This window comes from Prenolepis imparis, unplaced genomic scaffold (genome assembly GCF_030444845.1).
Source record: "Prenolepis imparis isolate NDT839.2.m4 unplaced genomic scaffold, iyPreImpa1.0 SCAF_10, whole genome shotgun sequence".
Taxonomy (NCBI): Eukaryota; Metazoa; Arthropoda; class Insecta; order Hymenoptera; family Formicidae; genus Prenolepis; species Prenolepis imparis.
Window position 1 is genome coordinate 7,204,789 of NW_028141168.1, and position 17,345 is coordinate 7,222,133.

General features: G+C 35.3%; 4 protein-coding genes across 6 annotated transcripts; 3 read left to right on the forward strand and 1 right to left on the reverse strand.

The window, feature by feature from the left end:
• Positions 1–357: 357 nt before the first annotated feature.
• On the reverse strand, positions 358–3,872 carry Zpr1 (zinc finger protein Zpr1). Of its 2 annotated transcripts, XR_014426292.1 has the most exons (4): positions 3,619–3,872; positions 2,838–3,510; positions 1,638–2,287; positions 358–424 (listed from the first exon to the last, which is right to left on the reverse strand). XR_014426292.1 is itself a non-coding variant. In XM_083048524.1 (3 exons), exons 1-3 carry the CDS (start codon positions 3,742–3,744, stop codon positions 1,755–1,757), a joined length of 1,332 nt encoding a protein of 443 aa, XP_082904650.1. In that variant the 5' UTR covers positions 3,745–3,872; the 3' UTR covers positions 1,611–1,754. The 2 variants fall into 2 exon arrangements, 1 of the variants encoding a protein (XP_082904650.1); XM_083048524.1 differs by lacking the exon at positions 358–424 and having other exon boundaries at positions 1,611–2,287.
• Positions 778–1,542, forward strand: LOC145941476 (dynein axonemal light chain 1). Its single transcript, XM_083047587.1, is given in 2 exon segments — positions 778–932; positions 1,044–1,542. Coding segments are annotated over 2 exon segments (654 nt in total).
• Positions 3,873–4,229: 357 nt separating the features above from the next.
• LOC145942043 (uncharacterized) lies at positions 4,230–10,776 on the forward strand. Of its 2 annotated transcripts, XM_083048519.1 has the most exons (7): positions 4,230–4,376; positions 4,647–4,710; positions 4,793–5,510; positions 5,699–5,837; positions 5,969–6,087; positions 8,707–8,801; positions 9,624–10,776. In XM_083048519.1, the coding sequence occupies exons 2-7, from the start codon at positions 4,673–4,675 to the stop codon at positions 10,774–10,776; spliced, it is 2,262 nt and encodes a 753-aa protein (XP_082904645.1). In that variant the 5' UTR covers positions 4,230–4,376; positions 4,647–4,672. The 2 variants fall into 2 exon arrangements, with proteins under 2 accessions (XP_082904645.1, XP_082904644.1); XM_083048518.1 differs by lacking the exon at positions 4,230–4,376 and having other exon boundaries at positions 4,505–4,710.
• On the forward strand, positions 10,775–16,685 carry LOC145942047 (uncharacterized). Its single transcript, XM_083048525.1, has 2 exons — positions 10,775–10,913; positions 12,806–16,685. The coding sequence occupies exons 1-2, from the start codon at positions 10,894–10,896 to the stop codon at positions 13,137–13,139; spliced, it is 354 nt and encodes a 117-aa protein (XP_082904651.1). The 5' UTR covers positions 10,775–10,893; the 3' UTR covers positions 13,140–16,685.
• Positions 16,686–17,345: the final 660 nt, after the last annotated feature.

Sequence of the window (17,345 nt, forward strand, 5' to 3'; positions counted from 1 at the left end):
CCTGCCGGGGTTGTTCGCCCAATCCAATCCCTCTCTCTCTCTTTCCTTCTCTCTCTCTCTCTCTCTTGTTATCTGATTATGCTCTCGCTCTTTCTCGCGGAGACACCGTTCTCCCCTTCTTTCTCTCTTCCTATCTTTCTCTTTCATTCGCGCACTACGTGATATCTTTAACCGGATTACCGGATTACACAATAAACTTTATTTATAACGGATAACCGAGCTGGCAAACGTACCTTGTCCTTCTTTGAACGGTTCGGCATTTTAAACGCACGATCGAGCACGAACTGCACTTGTGCGCCTGGCGGCGCATCTCGCGTGGATTTGATAGCTCGCGCGTTCTCGACTGTCATTGGCCGGGACGGATGCGAGGGTCGGCGAGCGGCTCGGTGATTGGTCGTCCAGTTTGCGGGACTCGGTGGCACATCTTGAAGAAATGGATACTTTATGCTAGTCGCGCTAAAATCACTAGATATTTGCAAACTTTGAAAATGTGAAAATTTGAATACAATTTGAAGTTAGGATCTTATACTCGCTTATATTTATTTATTCCATCTTCAAGTATTAACGTATTCGCCGATATATTCATTAATGTTTGCAACGGATCGACACGTATGAATTTATTTTTAAATTGAAAAATCAATTTATTCAATTGCTGGAAGAAATTTTGATCTCTTGCTTGATTGAATTATGGTAATTATTCTTAAATACATTTGAAATATATAATATTCATATATAATATATAATATTCTTTATATATGTGAAAATAAAACTATGTAAATGTAGGCTAAAGCGACAACTTGCAAAGAAGCTATTCAAAGATGGGAGGAAAAAACAGGATTAATCGCGAGCGAGCAAAAAGAAATAATTTTATCCTTCCAGTGGCCTCCAATCGAAAGAATGGATAATAATTTGGCGGCATTAATCAACGTCGAGTTTGTTCTCTTTGCATAAATTAACAATAACATGAAACGTTAATATATATATATGACTCGAGGGAATATATCGATTAAATAATTTCTTTAAAAAATTTCCTTCGTTTGCAGAAAATTATCTTTATCGACAAATATGATAGAAAAGATCAGTGGCATTAATTCGTTGAAATATTTGAGGATCTTATCCCTGAGTAGAAACAATATTAAAACGTTCTCGGGATTAGAGGCGATTGGAGACCATTTGGAGGAATTATGGATATCTTATAATTTGATTGAAAAGATCAAAGGTGTCAATGCTCTTAAAGCGCTCAAGGTTTTATACATGGGCAATAATCTGGTGAAAGATTGGGCTGAATTTAATCGTTTGCAAGAAATACCCAATCTACAAGATTTGTTATTCATTAATAATCCTATATGCGAGAACATGGACGCGGAATCGTGGCGTGTTCAAGTTATAAAACGATTGCCTACCTTGAAAAAACTCGATGCGATACCAATTGTGTATGCCACATGTTTCTTGACGTTATCTTTATACAATTACGCAAAGATATTCTTTTTATATATATTGCAAAACTTTTCTTTCTCTTCCAGCCATGCAGTTGAAGATTAAACCATTAAAATATAGACTAAACTATTAAAATATAGTAGAGAATGTTACCTGAAATGAGCTTGCTTCGATTAAAATAATATAAAATTTATATTTACACGATGCGATGAGTTAGTTGAACAATAAAATCTTTGTTACACCCGCAACGATGGAAAGTTTTGCTATCTGGTTATTTTTCAAATATACTTTGATGATTCTTCTAATTTAACACAAGTTTAATAGTTCTCAACTTTCATGTCGTTGAGTCCAAGTTCTTCATTCTGCTCGAAACTTCTGTCGTATTTCTTGATGTTTAATCTATCATCGGGCCCATCATCGGAGAGACTTTGCACATAGCTATTTCCAGCCGGGTCATCTAAAACTAGAGTCACTTTTCTTTCACCGTCCAAAACCTCTTCCAAATGAGCAATAAATAAATTCATCCTCTTTCCGGTTTCCAAATCACTGCTGTCTCCAGTGAGAGCCATAGATGAAGATAATTGTTCCTTTATCGCTATTATGATCCCTTCGACGGTTGTGAATCGACCGCCCAGAGCTGGACCAACTTCTAACTCGAGTTCAGGTATCTCCATATCGCAAGTTTCGGATTTCAATAAATCTCGACTAAAGTCTTCTTTGCCTGTCACTGTCACTTCGATTCTGACTCCCTGAGGTTCAATTCCACCGCCACTCTTCACCTCGTTAGTTCTATGACCACAAGTCTCGCAGAATGTTGCCATTATGACAACTTCTTTGAAGTGCGGTATATCTTAATAATGCATTAAGGAAAATCTATTATAATATTTCTGTAATTTAACACTTAGAATAAATTAACATTTAATAATAAGTTATGAAGTATAATATTATAATAAATTGTAATATTATAAAAAGAATATTAAAATATTATTAATATTATTATATATAATATTATATAATAAGTTAACATTCAGTAAAACAAATGTGCCTGTACATATTGATATAGATTGAAAGATTGTTATTTTTAAAACAGATTATACAACTTGTTGTAGAAATAGATACATTTCATATATTCTTGTAATAGTGCAAATATGTTGAAATTAAAATAATCAGAGTTGTTTGAGAAATTTAGAGAAAAGTTTTATATATAAATAGAAATATTATTCTTTTACCTCCAAAATGATATTCTTATTACATTTGCAAGAAAAAAAATATTGTATTATATAATAAATAATAAAATAAATAATATTAATATTAAATAATATTATATATAATATTATATAATATATGTTATAAATAATATTATAAATAAAAGAATATAATCATATATAATTAAAGGATACTTGTCACTTTCATATTTGTTTCGCAGGGGCTGTTGCAATCTGGGCAATTGGTGGGGAAGGACAACACTTCGCCTTCGATCTGTTCCAGAGTATACTCTCCCTCCTGTATAGGCTTGAGCAAAGCATCTTCATTGTTCAGGTAAATTCCCAGCGTACAATTTTGTTCTTTCGTCCTTTTGAAGTACGTTATATTACATTGACTATCTTTGATCGGAGCTTTGGGATTCTCTACATGACTGTTTCCTGAGATGTCTTGAAAGATTATGGTAAATGGCTCGTCAAATATTTTCAGTGTATGTAATTTGCTGATGAATAGATCTATCTCGACTGCAGTGTCTGGAAATTCCTCCTGTCGTCTTGGCTGATCCTGTTCCAAAGCTCTAATACTCCTATCGATTATTCCTTCTATCGTTGTAATTTCTCCCTTTTGAGATTGCGCGGGAATCTCAAAGTCCAAGTGGGGAATATGAATGCTGGTATAATCAGATTTAACCACTTGACGATTCAGATCCTGCTGTGTTGTTACTTGCAATGTTATTTTGATACCTCTCTCCGCTATCTTTCCACCACTTTGTATCTCGTTATTGTGATAGCCACAGTGTTCGCATTCGAAGGACATAAGCACCACTTCTTTGTAATGTGGAATTTTCGTTAACAGCAACCTGGTAATCCCCTGACAAGTATTCAAAACAATTTAGTTAGAAAACATGCATCTCGTATAATCACTAAAGACAAGATTTTCAATTAAATTAGGTGAATCAAACAAAAAGCGTTTGCTTACATTTTCCTCGCATTCCACGCATAAACTCTCGATCTCCGCAATTTCCGGTTCTAAATCGCTAGCGGACAGTTCGCAGAAGATCGGTTTATTCTTTTCATTTTTCACTCGTGTCTCCCCTGCTGCCATTTCGAGGTTATGTCGCACAAGCCTGTCCCAGTCCCACACTGCTATTTCAGGTCGCGCAACACGAGACGGGGGAGAGACAGAGAAAGAGAGCGCGTGTCAATGTGCACGGCGCGGCGGCGCGTTCGACGTTCGACTTTGGAATGCGTCGGAATTCGGTGCGCGAAGTGGGGGCTGCGTGGTGGGGGGATGCGCGCGCGGCGGTGCGCCCCCCACCACCCACCCCACCACGTAGCCCCCACTCCGCGCACCGAATTCCGACGCCGCGCGACGCGCGAAGGTTAAAGTCGATTCAAAGTCAAACGCGCCGCGTTCATCGACACGCGCTCTAGGCTGGATTCCATAAAGCGCATATGCGCGCATTTATCTATAGTACACATTACGTATATTATAGAAAATACGTGCATATGTGCATTACGGAATCCAGCCCTAATATTATATATTGTATATTCTATGGTAACGCGACCCGAAATTGGCAAACTGTGTCTCACGTGACACACATACGTCATCATCGACTGTCGTCGAGTCGATTATCGATAGTATCGATTCTAGTCGCCATTACAGAAATTCAAAACTTCGTCGTTGGAGAATGAGAGGACAATATCCACCGTTATTCATCGTCAAATCGACATCGGGTGAGCAATTTTATCCATCCTGACGATCCGGAACGATTTTTTGCCTTCCGTCTCGCGTTATCTTCTTCGAGTTCCCTCGATTTGTCGATAAATCCGGGTCGTTTGACACGTATTTAACATGATGCGCGCGACCGCGCATGCGCGCATCGATGTATTCTCGACTTGTAAGTGTGTGTAGGACTCGCGCTAGAAATTCGGGAATATTTCGCGTGATTTCGCGGGTTTGCAACAAAAATCGAACTCAAATCAGCTATCATCTCTGTCCCGCAGATGCTGTCGAGTGAAGCTGCGTCTTGATGCGGATCGAATCGTCCGCCAGGACGATGGAGAAGAGGTAACATTTTTCCTTCAATCCCGCCCCATCGCGAGGTTATATTTTGGTCCGACCGAGAGATGATGAATGTCAATTGCGTTAGGTTGTCGGAAGCGTCCGGACCGCCGCGTCCAGGACTGTCGAGTACCTCGAGGAAGAGCAAGAGACGCGGCAACCGCAGGGGCAACCCGCAGGACACGCTGCCGAATACCTGGACGAACGATCCTCGAAGCGAGCAGGACGGTAACCTGGTGCCCAGCGTCGAGTATCCGCCGCAGATGCTGTGGCAGACAGGAGTTCCTCAGAATGTGCCTGGTAACGGACAACGTCTGTTCGCCGCGATGTCCGACCCGAGCGTGTGCGGCTACTCTCCGATGCCGTTGACATACGCTATGCAGCCGGTTTCACTGCCAGCGATGTACAGGATGTACCAGCCGATGCCGATGCCGAACGTCAGAACCGTCCACGGTAGACACAGACGTCACTGTAACGAGCATCTGGCCAACGTTTGTCCTAATGCGAACAATAATGTGGTTAACGGCTATGGCAGTCTGCGAGAAAATGGAAGATTGGAGTCCACGGTGCATATTGCTCATCAAAATGGAGACTACGCCAGTCTACCAGCTACGGCTAACAAAGACAGTGGCATCAATAGTGACGAAATGAATTCGGAGCAGAGAAGATATTCAGATCCTGGTTTGGGACCTGCGGAGAATTTGCCTCATTCAGACAATTCTGATGATTCCGACAGCATCGAGAGTGGAAGTTCTGTAACAACAATTAGTCGTAGTAACAAGCTTGTCCTGTCGCTTATTGAACAGGTTTGTATTTTTCTTTATTCATTTAAAAATATATTGAGATTAAACACAATATTGTTAATATAATTATAGTTTCGATAAAATATTTAATATATAATATTGAATATTAATATAATTATATAATAAAATAAAAATGCATAATATATTTTATTGTTTATTAATGTATTCTTTTTTCAAATATTATGTTACAGATGACAGAACTAAAGAAATATAACAATCAATTGTTTAAAGAGCTCAGTGAGACTAAGTCATATGTAGAAAACATTAAAGAAAAATTAGCACAATGCAAACACAATACGCCTACAGATTATCAACCTGGAATGTTATCAGGTAGATATAATTTTAAAATATAACTTGGGGGGAGATATAATAATTAGTTTTATACAATTAATTTTTATATATAGAACAACAATTCATTAATTACATTACAACTTTATGAAATACTATATTATTTGTTTCAGGACTTATAGGCGAAATTAGAGAAGCTAATAAAAATTGTGAAGAAGGCTTAGTTACAAAAGTCAAATCTATGTTAGAAGAAAGATGTCATCAACAAACAAAAGAAATGGAAGAACTTAAGGTATGTACTTGTACAGTAAAAACATTTTTATGTATTAATTTTTTACATATAATAATTTTTCAAATTTAAAGATGTCGATGTGTCTCTGATTGCAATATAATTGAGCATTTTTCAACTTTTAAATTAACTAAGAAATAATTTTTAAAAAACGTTTTTATTAAACATTTAATAATTTATGTCTTTGATAAATTTACTGTTATATTGTTTTTCTAATATCATCAAATCATGTTAAAAATAATAGTAATTTTTTATAAATAAAAGAGTAATGAATATAGTACCTAGCATCAGACACACATACAAAATTTTGAAATCTTCAAATTAGAGATAACTTTTTTCGCTCATTATTCTTCCTGAGAAAATATCGTCATATATCATATCATGTCATTATTATTAATCGTCTGTGTTTAAAAAAATACACAAATTCTTGAAATCAAAATTATTGAAAGATCATAGTTAGAATTAGGAGTTGGAGTTAATCGAGATGTCATAAGCTCGTCGGGCTTGCTCGGAGAATGTGGGAATAGAAAACAAAAGCGGCGGAGCTACTAAGAGAACCCTTTTTTTCTCATGCCGCTCGTGTCTTCTTGCTATTGAGATACGGTAATATGAGCACTCGGTTCAATATTTTCGGCACTCGCTCTTCCGGGTCACGATCATGGACGTAATGTTTGCGCAGACGTTCCTGCGTTCTGTTTGATTAGGACTGCCAGGTGATTGTGGTATCTATCGGTCCTTTTTCCAACTTTCCCTTTCTCGGTTATCATATGCGAGAGTCGTACAATTGATGTTTCCGATATTTCTATATTTATGATCGCTTATTTAATTAATAATCTTTATTTAGACCAATCTCAAATTTTGTTTTTATGCATAAAATGTTATTCTCTATGCATTTTCTCTGTCTTTTAACTGCGATGTTTATCGTCAAAAGAGATACAGTAGTAACTTTTTATATTTTTTTATATTTTTATAATTTTGTTATGATGCAATACGTTATTAAATTGTTAATTGGTCACCAACAGAAAGCCATGTGTGCGAATAATCAGGATCACACATATGTATTATCTAAACGAATCAATTTTCCGTAATATACTATTTGCTATTTTGATGAAATAATCGTGATATGCATTAGAACGTTATATTGTATACATTAGTACAAACACGCAAATGTGTCGTTTATTATATACATTCGCATATGCGTATCGATTTAATAGAAGGGAATATTTAATACAAATTATGCTTTTTTATTGTATAACTGTGTACAAACATCGTACAAACGTGTAATCGCTTTTTATTACACTTTTAACTTTTACCAGCATTGCAAAAAGTACAAAATCAAATACGAAAATATATCTAGTTAAATATATAATTTTATTATAAATAAAAAAATTTTCAATTGAAGATAAAAGAGAGAAAAAGGATTTTTTAAATATTCTTTTTAAAAACTAGATCCGAGACTTATTTTTGAGAAATAACGCATTAACCGATTAGAATTTAATGCACGTGCAACTTGATTGTCGAAGGAGGGGACAAGAAAGAGGAGGGAAAATTCGAATTGTAGAGAGAGATAGCTAATAAAGTCGGCCGATATCGGAGAACGCAATGTAGACATAATACGAAATATCCGCGTGACGCGCTAAAAGTGATTAGGTTTCACATAAGGGCATCCACAGCACGTTGCAGAAAAGAGAGAAAGAGAAAAAAAAAAGGAGAGAAGTGAGCGAGAGCGAGAGAGAACGCAGCGGGATCCGCGAAGGGATGAAAGGGGAGAGGAAGAGGAGGCATCCAGTCGGAATAGTCGGATAGACGAAGAGGAAGAGTGGAGAAGGACGGAGCGCACTTAGCGGCTGTCAGGGGCCTCTCCCTTGGCCTCTTTTTCCTCTTTGCCGTGTCTTCTCGGGTTTCAACCATCCATTAGCCTCATCAGCCGAAGCGATGGCCGCCACCGCCATGTCGCCTGCATATTGGCAATCTCGTAATTGAACCTCCGGGACCCTCCACGTCCATGTAAATTCTGCTGCGCGTGAGAGTCGATCAAGGTTGCTTCAGAGTTTCTGTAGCTCTTTACACACGCACACGCGATGTTTAATTTTGTTTCTTTTTGGAACATACAAACATACAAACATGGAGAACAAGAGGATAAGGTGATTCAAACAGATAAGAAATAGTTATTCGATTATAGTTCGACGTTGATCTTATTGTAGATTAGGGTAGGTTAGGATGTAATGTTTGTCACGATAAAATATTTGACGAAAAGGGTTCTCAGGAGAATTACTTCTCAGTAAGACAACAAACTTTCGATAAAACTGTCGAAGATATATATATATATATATTATAGGTATCATATATTATATCATATGATTAAAAAGATAAATTTCATTTTATTTGCTCTGATAAAAAAAAAATTTCTTCTCAGGAAATGCCCCTGAACTTATAGATTAATCTGTTGTTCGATAGACTCGTAAATGTGTTATCTTATTTAGACTTTTATTTATATTTAGCATCGGCAGTTTTGTCTGTTCCGAAGCATTTGATAACGAATAGTATCGATCATCAAATTCTATCTGTTACGTAGTTATTAATTTTCGAATATTATATTTTGTGTTTTTCCTTTTATTACAGAATCAATTGTCGAAGTTGACGAAGGAGAAGGAAGAAAGTGACGAGCGAGTCGCGAAACTGGAGGAGGAACTGATGGCGTTGAAGCTGAGCGCAACGTAAGTAAGCTCTTTAGCATCTGTAAATATTTAGAAGCTTGCTTTAATTCTTATTTGTATTCGTTTTGTATCCTCAACATTGTTTTGAGGATGATGTACATACATATTTGAGACGCGCATCAGTAATGCGAGCCTTTAGAGAATTTGGCCGAATATCTGATAAAAAAATCGTCCAAGACGATTTTGGTTTTAATTATTATTTCTCTCTAATTTGCCCCTCGTTTATTTCATCGCTGTTTATCATACACTCACCCTGCGCTCATGATTTTCACGCATATATAGGGGCGGGTATAATCCTTCTCTATATTCTATTTATATTATTGTATATATATATGACAAATTGTTTACAAGTAATTATCACCTAATAAACCGCGAGCATACATTGCAACATCGTCCATCTCGTTTCGTTTAATAATTTTATTAAACGTTGCTGAAAATTGGAACGCGATATATCGCGTAAAATACGTTCTGCGATAGCTTCATGATAATCTAACGCTTTCTAAAATCCTATAGCTAAAATAAAAGGCAAGTGAAAGCCATGATAAATGGTGAAACGTTTGAATCTCACTTCTGGATAAGTCTTCGTATAGCTATCCACACGATGATCTCTCTCTCTCTCTCTCTCTCTCTCTCTCTCGATTTATTTTATCTTAATTTTATACGTAATAATTTTCAACATCTTTCGCATCTTTATTTCGATTGCGTCGACGAGCGCAGTTTCTTTGAAATTAATTTTCATCTTCGCTGATTCACACAACGTTCATGGCGTCCCTTAAAAAGCCCGCGCCCCTTAAAAAAAAAATCAATTCTATTCGCACTTAGCAACGGGGGTCGCGAGATCGCAGCCTTCGAGGAGGAGACCCTGGCGCTGCGACGGGAGCTCCAGGAGGCGCGGGCGACCAGGACCTTGGCCGAGAACCACGCGGCGAAGTGCGTAAACTTTGCGCTATCCAGATCTGTTACGCGTGTAACTTTCGATACGCCCTGTGTAACCAGCACCCCCGTGCGTAACGCTCTTACCGACACTTGCTCCTTGTCCCCCGTGGTCCCCCCGATCTCGTTGCACCCCACCTCCTCCTTTTTGCGTTCTTCTTCCCGTTCCGCGGAGGTAGCGGCACTTTCGCTCGTCTCCGAGGATGCGAATCGAAACGCTGGACCGGAGTCTGAGAACTTTCCACAGTCAACTGAAGATGATTCTCGGTGTTCCGAGACCGTGAACGCGATGGGAATCGAATCTCGGGATAAGATCAAAAACCAGAGGACTTCAGCAGGACTTGCCAATACCGTGATTCATCCAGATATTTCATCTACGTTGAAGGATAACCAGCTTCTCTTCAATCGAAAGGAAGCGGATATTGTTGACGCCGTGAGAAACAACGGCAAAGTAAAATTAACCGAGAAGGAAATAGATACGAGACACTTGTTGACGACCGACAGTTCATTGTCGGAGGAGCAAACTGTCGGCGATCGTCAGGATCTTCGAGGGAAATGCGCGGAAATGACAACGGCAATGGAAAAGGATGAAGCAAGGATTCTCGAGGAGCAGAAGGATTTGCCGAGCGACACGACGAGCAAAGTGGAGAGCTCGATTAATCATCATCCGAGTTCACAAAAATGTACGTTTCGCAATCAGCGAGGTAGTTTGAAAAAACCTCCGCGACGGAGGAACGGCAACTTGAGGAGATCGTTCAGCGAGACCGACAAGAAGCCGCGTCAGGACGCCAAGGTCGACACGAGTTCTTCTTCGTGCTCCTTCAGAAGCGACGCGATCATCGGGGCCAGTCGCGACACGATAAGCGAGGACGAAGGTTGTTGCTCTCGCGATGACGATCATCGAGACATCATCGAGGTGCCGGACGTTGCCGTGGTCACTGGAGGCTCCATCATGCCGAAAAACCTCTGCTCGACGAGAACCCCGATCTCCAGAACCCAAAGAGCACCTTCACGCGCCACCTACACCACAGCCTATATCTAAGTTACGTACGCGCGGGGCCCCGGCAAACAATAAATAAATAAATAAAGATCACGCTACTACTCACTCACGTCATCGATATCAGGGGCTTCAAGGGGCTTTTTACTAGAGGCTACTACTATGTACATGTCGAATAGCACGTAGGTCTATTATTCACTCATCATGCATGCTTTTTCGTACAATGTATTTATGCAATGTATTTATGCTTCAAGGGAGTTACGTTATGCCAATATATGTATATTTATATATAAGTTACTTTTGAAGACAAAATTTTATTTTCAGAAGTTTATGCAGTTGATCATACTTTTGGAATAGCTTAATGACATTTTAAATATACATATTTTGCTTATAAAATAATGTATATATAGTTAATTAATAAAATAGTGGAATAACGTAATTCATTCTTTAGTATATTCGCGATATTTTACAGCACTGTTTTCAAAGCGTTGCATCTTAAAAGGAAATTGGAGAAAAAAATGTCTGCTAACTGAAGATAGCAATTTTTATTACATTTTTGAAGATAAAGTAATTTTTATATTCTATTATAATTCCAGTATAATTTTTATATTTCAATATATATTCTTTATTTTTATATTCTAGTGAAATATTTTTTTATCGAGAATTTTGTCACGGAAAGAGAGATAAAGAATAGTGACTGATTAATATTAATGATTAATAAATATTTTGCATAGATCATCGTAGTAATTGCTCCAACTGCTATTTAAGTATGCAGACACTTTAATTTGTATTATTATTATTATTATTTGTTACACATTGCACATAATTATATAAATTTTGATGACATGATTAATTCATGAATATTTGTTGTTTATTTTAGTAGATAACTTTAATTATCTAGATAGTTATAAATATGCATCAAATATATGTAAAAAGCAGATATGTATAATAAATACTTTTTTAACGAATTTTAGAATATATCTCAATCATATTACAATGTTAAATATTAAATGCTTTTTGATTGTTAGTATAGCAAAATTTTAACAGCATGTTTTTATTCGTACATTCTAATTTTATGAATTTTTATTATAAGTTTTATTTTTAGTTTTATTTGTATGATGTGTTTTTTGTGTATGCCATATTGTATATTGTATATATATTTTTTATATGCTTTTTGTATTGTGATTTGCATTATATATTGTTCCATATATGTATATTCTTTTAATAAGCAGTAAAAGTTTACTGTTTATTAATGGAATAATTGCTATGGCCATAATTTCTGCATGATTTGTGCATTTCATTTTATATGACTTTTAGTTGACTCGAATTTATATTTATATATATATTATAATCTTTATGTATCATAATTATATTTGGATATGTATTATCGCAACGTAAACATTTAAAAACCATTTATTTTGAGAATTAAAGTTTTTACCAATAATTGTTTTTCTTAAAATAAGAAAGTTTTAGTGTAGTTCAGATTCTATTTAAATATTGCAGTATATCATTTTTACTTCAGAATATTTTTATATTATTTTTAAGAAAAATGATTATTGAGTAATTTCTTAAATAATATATAAAAATTTTAGCGAAATTTTGAATTGTTCTAAAAAATATTTCTTCACTCTTTTATGTTATTTAAAAGCCTCTAATTCAATAAAATATTGTAATTTGCGATGTCATTATGATATTAAGTCGGATTGAACTTTTGTCGAACTATTATACATCTTCTCTCAAGATCATCTCACGCAAGATCATCTCACGAAAGATCATCTGCATAAATTGTGAATGCACTCTCGCTTGCATGATATTCCTTCCGTTCCTCGAAGATCCATCGACATTCTTCTCTCGGAGAGATTTCTCCCAGCACACGTTTCGTCTGGAAGGCATGCAGGCACCGAATCGCCTTGTTTTCTTCTGTTTTTAGCCGGCAGCATGGCTTTTCGCTGAAACTTTCGCTTTGCTCGCTTCTAAAGAGATTCTTACATCTTTGGATGCATTAGCGGTGGAAGAAAACGGCATCCAAGCCGGCATGAATGAATGTAACGTGACATGAAACATAATTTGTCAGAATGGAGAAGCTGGTGGAGATACTGCGTAAAAAGGTGAACGGTCCCATGGAAGCCGTAAGCAGGATTCGCGACGTTCTGGCATCCGATGTGTATCGCATTCCTGAAGGTCCGACCAAGGAACCGATGAATCGGATGCCGTTATCATCGTCATCATCGTCCGAGGACGAGGAGGAGGTGGAGGACGATGATGAAAACAATGACAACGACGACGATGATATCCACAAACCGAACGCGTCCAAAAGTGGTGATAAAGATTCGATCGCGAGCGACTCCAAGACTCCGCTCGTGATTGATAGTAATGTAAATCTATCGGGACCCGTGACTGATCTTTGAGCATGTGTCGGAAGCGCGATGGTTACCTTATACATATATGTTACGGCGTTGATTCTATGACATCACTGACGATTGTGTAAAATCATGATATCGATAAGTATATTCGTATTATTAATAATTGAAGTTCAAAACGTCTTTTGTAAATTTTTTTTGAACATTATCGGTGGTTTTATGAAAACGAAAGCGCGAAATTGCCTTGATTTGATAAAATCACCGCGTTAATTGTTTGGATTTTATTTTAGAATGTGCTTAATTTTTCTTCAACTTTTATTATACTCATCGATATATAGATTTTACAAACTTGTCACCGATTTTTGAAAGCGCAAGATAATCATCTTCGCTCCGTAACATATTAATTTGTAGGTTTCTTTTACGTAATTTGCTCGCGCGTTGTTCAAGTGCCAGAGTGTCTCAATGATATTATTTTATTGATTAAAAACTTTATATACACTTCAAGGTCTTCATTTGCGATCGTTCGCCCGTTATTTTCACGAACGATCGTTATACATCTTTGATTCCGATCCATTAGAAAATTGAAGGATGACTATCGTTTGATACGTCATCGAGATTGTTAGGATTTGTTAAGTAATTCGTAAGTTAATTCGTATATATTTTCGAAGTAATTATTTATTAAACGCTGCTTAAGCGCGTGGAATTTCATTGGACATATCGTTACGTAAAATATTTCTCTGTGCACTTATAACAATAACTGGCGAAATTGACTGGAATTTGATTACAGCGCAGGACACTGAAAAATAATTTATTATATATATATATTGATATTTCCTTTGCACTTTTTTTGCAATGTGACGCGATGCAATTTGAATGATTCAAATGCATTGATCGAATAATTTTCCGAGATGTGTGACTTTATATATAAAAGGACGATATATAATTTTTGTAAATTATTTTGCGCGCTTGAATATGGCGCGCAAATTTATTTGTTACATGACAAATGTTATATTAATCTAGAACATATTTTTTTGTTATTGCCTTTTCTTTTATTACGTTTTGGATTTTTTCCTCTCGTCATTTTCTTCTCCTCGCCAAATTGACTAATTTATCCTCTCCCTAATTTAATTTCGTGTCGAGACGACTGTCGGACATGACGTAATGCTCGTGGCGAGAATTCTTCTTAGTTTTTCGAGACAAAAAGTATGATTATAATCAGCAAACTATTTTTTCTCGAAATATTTCTTCATAAATATTTTCGAGTAATATTGATAATAATAATTGACTGTTATATATTGGACCCGCTAATAAGATTGAATTGAATACGCAATTTAACACTTGCTCATTTATGGAAAGTAATTTGGGCCGCGAAGGGATAATTTCATATCTTATCTATTATCATATCGTATCTTATCTATTGCTCATTAGTACCAATAAGCTTACTTGACAATCATCCTGTAAAAATATATTTTTGGGATGTAGCTGGGAAAGTGTGAACATGATTTGAAAAACTACTAAACTTTTCCTATTTATACCTTTTAACAAAACTTGAAATAAATATACGGATTTTATGAATGTTAATAGATTATATATTGACATAAAAATAGTTTTTTAACGTGCTTAAGCATCTTGCTAAATTATATTTAATCTGGGATCATGCATCAATGTATTATATTATTCCGATTATTTTTATTTAAAAAATTATTCAATATACGTATGTAATAAACCGTATCTTTACATATATTTATCTTTTGACAATAGTTACGTTATTATTTTTTAGCCATTTTCATACATTTATTAAAGATTGCAGGTAGATAGAGATACTTCATTCCATAAAAAAATTTAAGTAATTTTTTGATAACAGTACTTATAATAGTACTTTCCTTGAGAGTTTTAAATATGTAGAAATATTTTTAACACTATATATTAAATATATGCAGTCGAAATAATTACTATGTGTGCTGCAAATATCGTTGATTGATTATTACTTTGAGGAGGGATTAAACGTTCACGATGTGCTATGGAAACATATTAGAATTAGAAACTTTTTGGCTGAGACTGCCGTTATTAATAGCTAATAGATGTAATCTAAAGATTAAAGTACTACTAATAGATTTTATCACTCTGATTAAACAGATTTTTTCCAAACTTCGAATTACAGATAGACTATCATATAGACATATAGTGTTGCAATAGTATACATGCAAATTATTTATTTACTTATATCGTGTCTTCGCCGATATCATTTATTACGTAGACGACATATATTTTATAGACACACGTTCTTTGCAGTTTATTATGACAGATATCCCTACCAATATATATCCCGCAACTGGCAATAAACTTAGACATAGTTTTAACGAGTGATAACACGCTCTAATCGCATATCGTAAGCAGATATACCGTGTCATATTTTGTATAACTTTTTCTAGAAATCGGATCCAATAAATACGCGATGTTATTATATATATATCGCGTGGGCGACCGAGAACGATTTTTTAACGTCGTAACAAAGAATAAGGTTTATTATTAATTAGATAACAGAGATCATTAATAACTCTGTAACGGACGATCGTTATATTCGTTTTACTTCACTGTAGATCGGTAAAGGTTAATTTGTATCAAACTTGTCTCGAACACGGGGTAATCATAAGTTATTGCTGCGATAAAGTAAACCTATCCGAACTTGTTCGGTAAGGTAAGTATCGCACCGTATCAAGCAAGTTTCATATGTGCCTCCACTCTAAAATCTCTTGTATGTAATATTCATTTATCTCGCCGTTGATACACGTTTCGCATTGAGATATACCTCTGTGTTCTGTGAAAAATAGTTGGATTAAGATGAATTGACAGGAATTTATTCTGCGCGAACGCTTCTTTGCACTTCTAATCTTCAAATCGAGAAGTTTAATTATGCTAAGAGAAATATATTGGGAATTGAAGAATTTTTAATTTTTTTTTCGTCGAGTATAATGATGTAGTTGTGTGAATGTGATATAATCAATTTGTGCAATATAAAATGTATAACAAATTTGACGTATTCTGGTTTTAAAGAATAAATTATTAAATTCTCTTAAGAGAATTAAAAAGAAAAATGAGAAAGGAAACAAAGAAAGGAGTAGAATAAACTTTTTAATAAGTTCCGAACTTTTGATATATCGAAAATTAAAGAAATTCACAACTTCGCTGTGCATCAATTCTTATTAATTCCTTTTAATTTACTATTTTTGGCAGAGCAAATTTATATACTGGCATAATCTAATAAAATTTTATATAAATCTAGACCCCCTTTTATCTGTATCTCGACCCCCTTTTATCTGTATTTATTCGTATAATGTGAGGCAGCTAAAAAAGCGCTTTGCCGAATATCTCGAACGACTCATTATCGATATACATTTAAGACATTCGCAATACTATGTAATGTGTAACTATCCTCTCTAGCGAACTCAAAGTGCCATTAGAACCGAGCATAGCTCAAATCGTTCTATTTTCGATTATTGCAATTTTGCGAAACGTTGTAGAACAGCGTGTGGAATATGTGTATCAAAATAATCCGAATAAAATTACAAAACTGAGTCAGTTTTTTATATAAAACAGTTTACGAAGAAAACTTGGATTATTAATATCATATATAATATTATTAATATTAATATTAATAATATTATATTGATATAATATTTATAAAATATATTTATATAAAAATATAATTATCTTAGATTAGAAATACCTTGATCACAATTTAACAATCCAATCTATTTACAAATTTTGTACATATAACTTTATTTCTGACGTTTTTCTTGTTATTATTTTACATTGTTTCTTATTTTTTCATCCTTAATATTTGATCCAGCCATTTAATTGCCGCGTCACAAGATTCCATGAAAATTATTTAATTATAACGTTTTAAACTCGGTTTGAATAAGTAATTTTCGAATTAATTTTCCGATAACTAACAATTTTTCTCCAAAATCTATTTTTCCAAGAAATTGTCAACTCTTTCCCAATTATTATACGCGCAATTTTCCCTTATATTATCCTGAATAATGACCTGCATTGATGAACTATCAGATCGTTTTCTAATTTTTTTTTCTGATGGCTTCATCAAAAGTGTTTTCCTACTCGTGTTCCTCGCTTATGTACGAGGTATCTTCCGAGTGTTGTGATTAGAGGGACCCGGAAGATGTTATTCTTGCGTATGGATGTTTATCTTTACGCGCTGCGCAGCCTCCCACGAAGATCGAACTGAAACAATAA

Coding starts and splice junctions, on each gene's coding strand:
- LOC145942043 (XM_083048519.1), top strand. CDS start 4,673: ATGCGGATCGAATCGTCCGCCAGGACGATGGAGAAGAG. Junction 5,838..5,968: donor TCAACCTGGAATGTTATCAG/GTAGATATAATT, acceptor TATTTGTTTCAG/GACTTATAGGCGAAATTAGA. Junction 8,802..9,623: donor GCGTTGAAGCTGAGCGCAAC/GTAAGTAAGCTC, acceptor ATTCGCACTTAG/CAACGGGGGTCGCGAGATCG.
- LOC145942047 (XM_083048525.1), top strand. CDS start 10,894: ATGTACATGTCGAATAGCAC. Junction 10,914..12,805: donor ATGTACATGTCGAATAGCAC/GTAGGTCTATTA, acceptor ATAATTTGTCAG/AATGGAGAAGCTGGTGGAGA.
- Zpr1 (XM_083048524.1), bottom strand. CDS start 3,744: ATGGCAGCAGGGGAGACACGAGTGAAAAATGAAAAGAATAAACCGATC. Junction 3,511..3,618: donor GCGTGGAATGCGAGGAAAAT/GTAAGCAAACGC, acceptor AATACTTGTCAG/GGGATTACCAGGTTGCTGTT. Junction 2,288..2,837: donor AACAAATATGAAAGTGACAA/GTATCCTTTAAT, acceptor TGCATTATTAAG/ATATACCGCACTTCAAAGAA.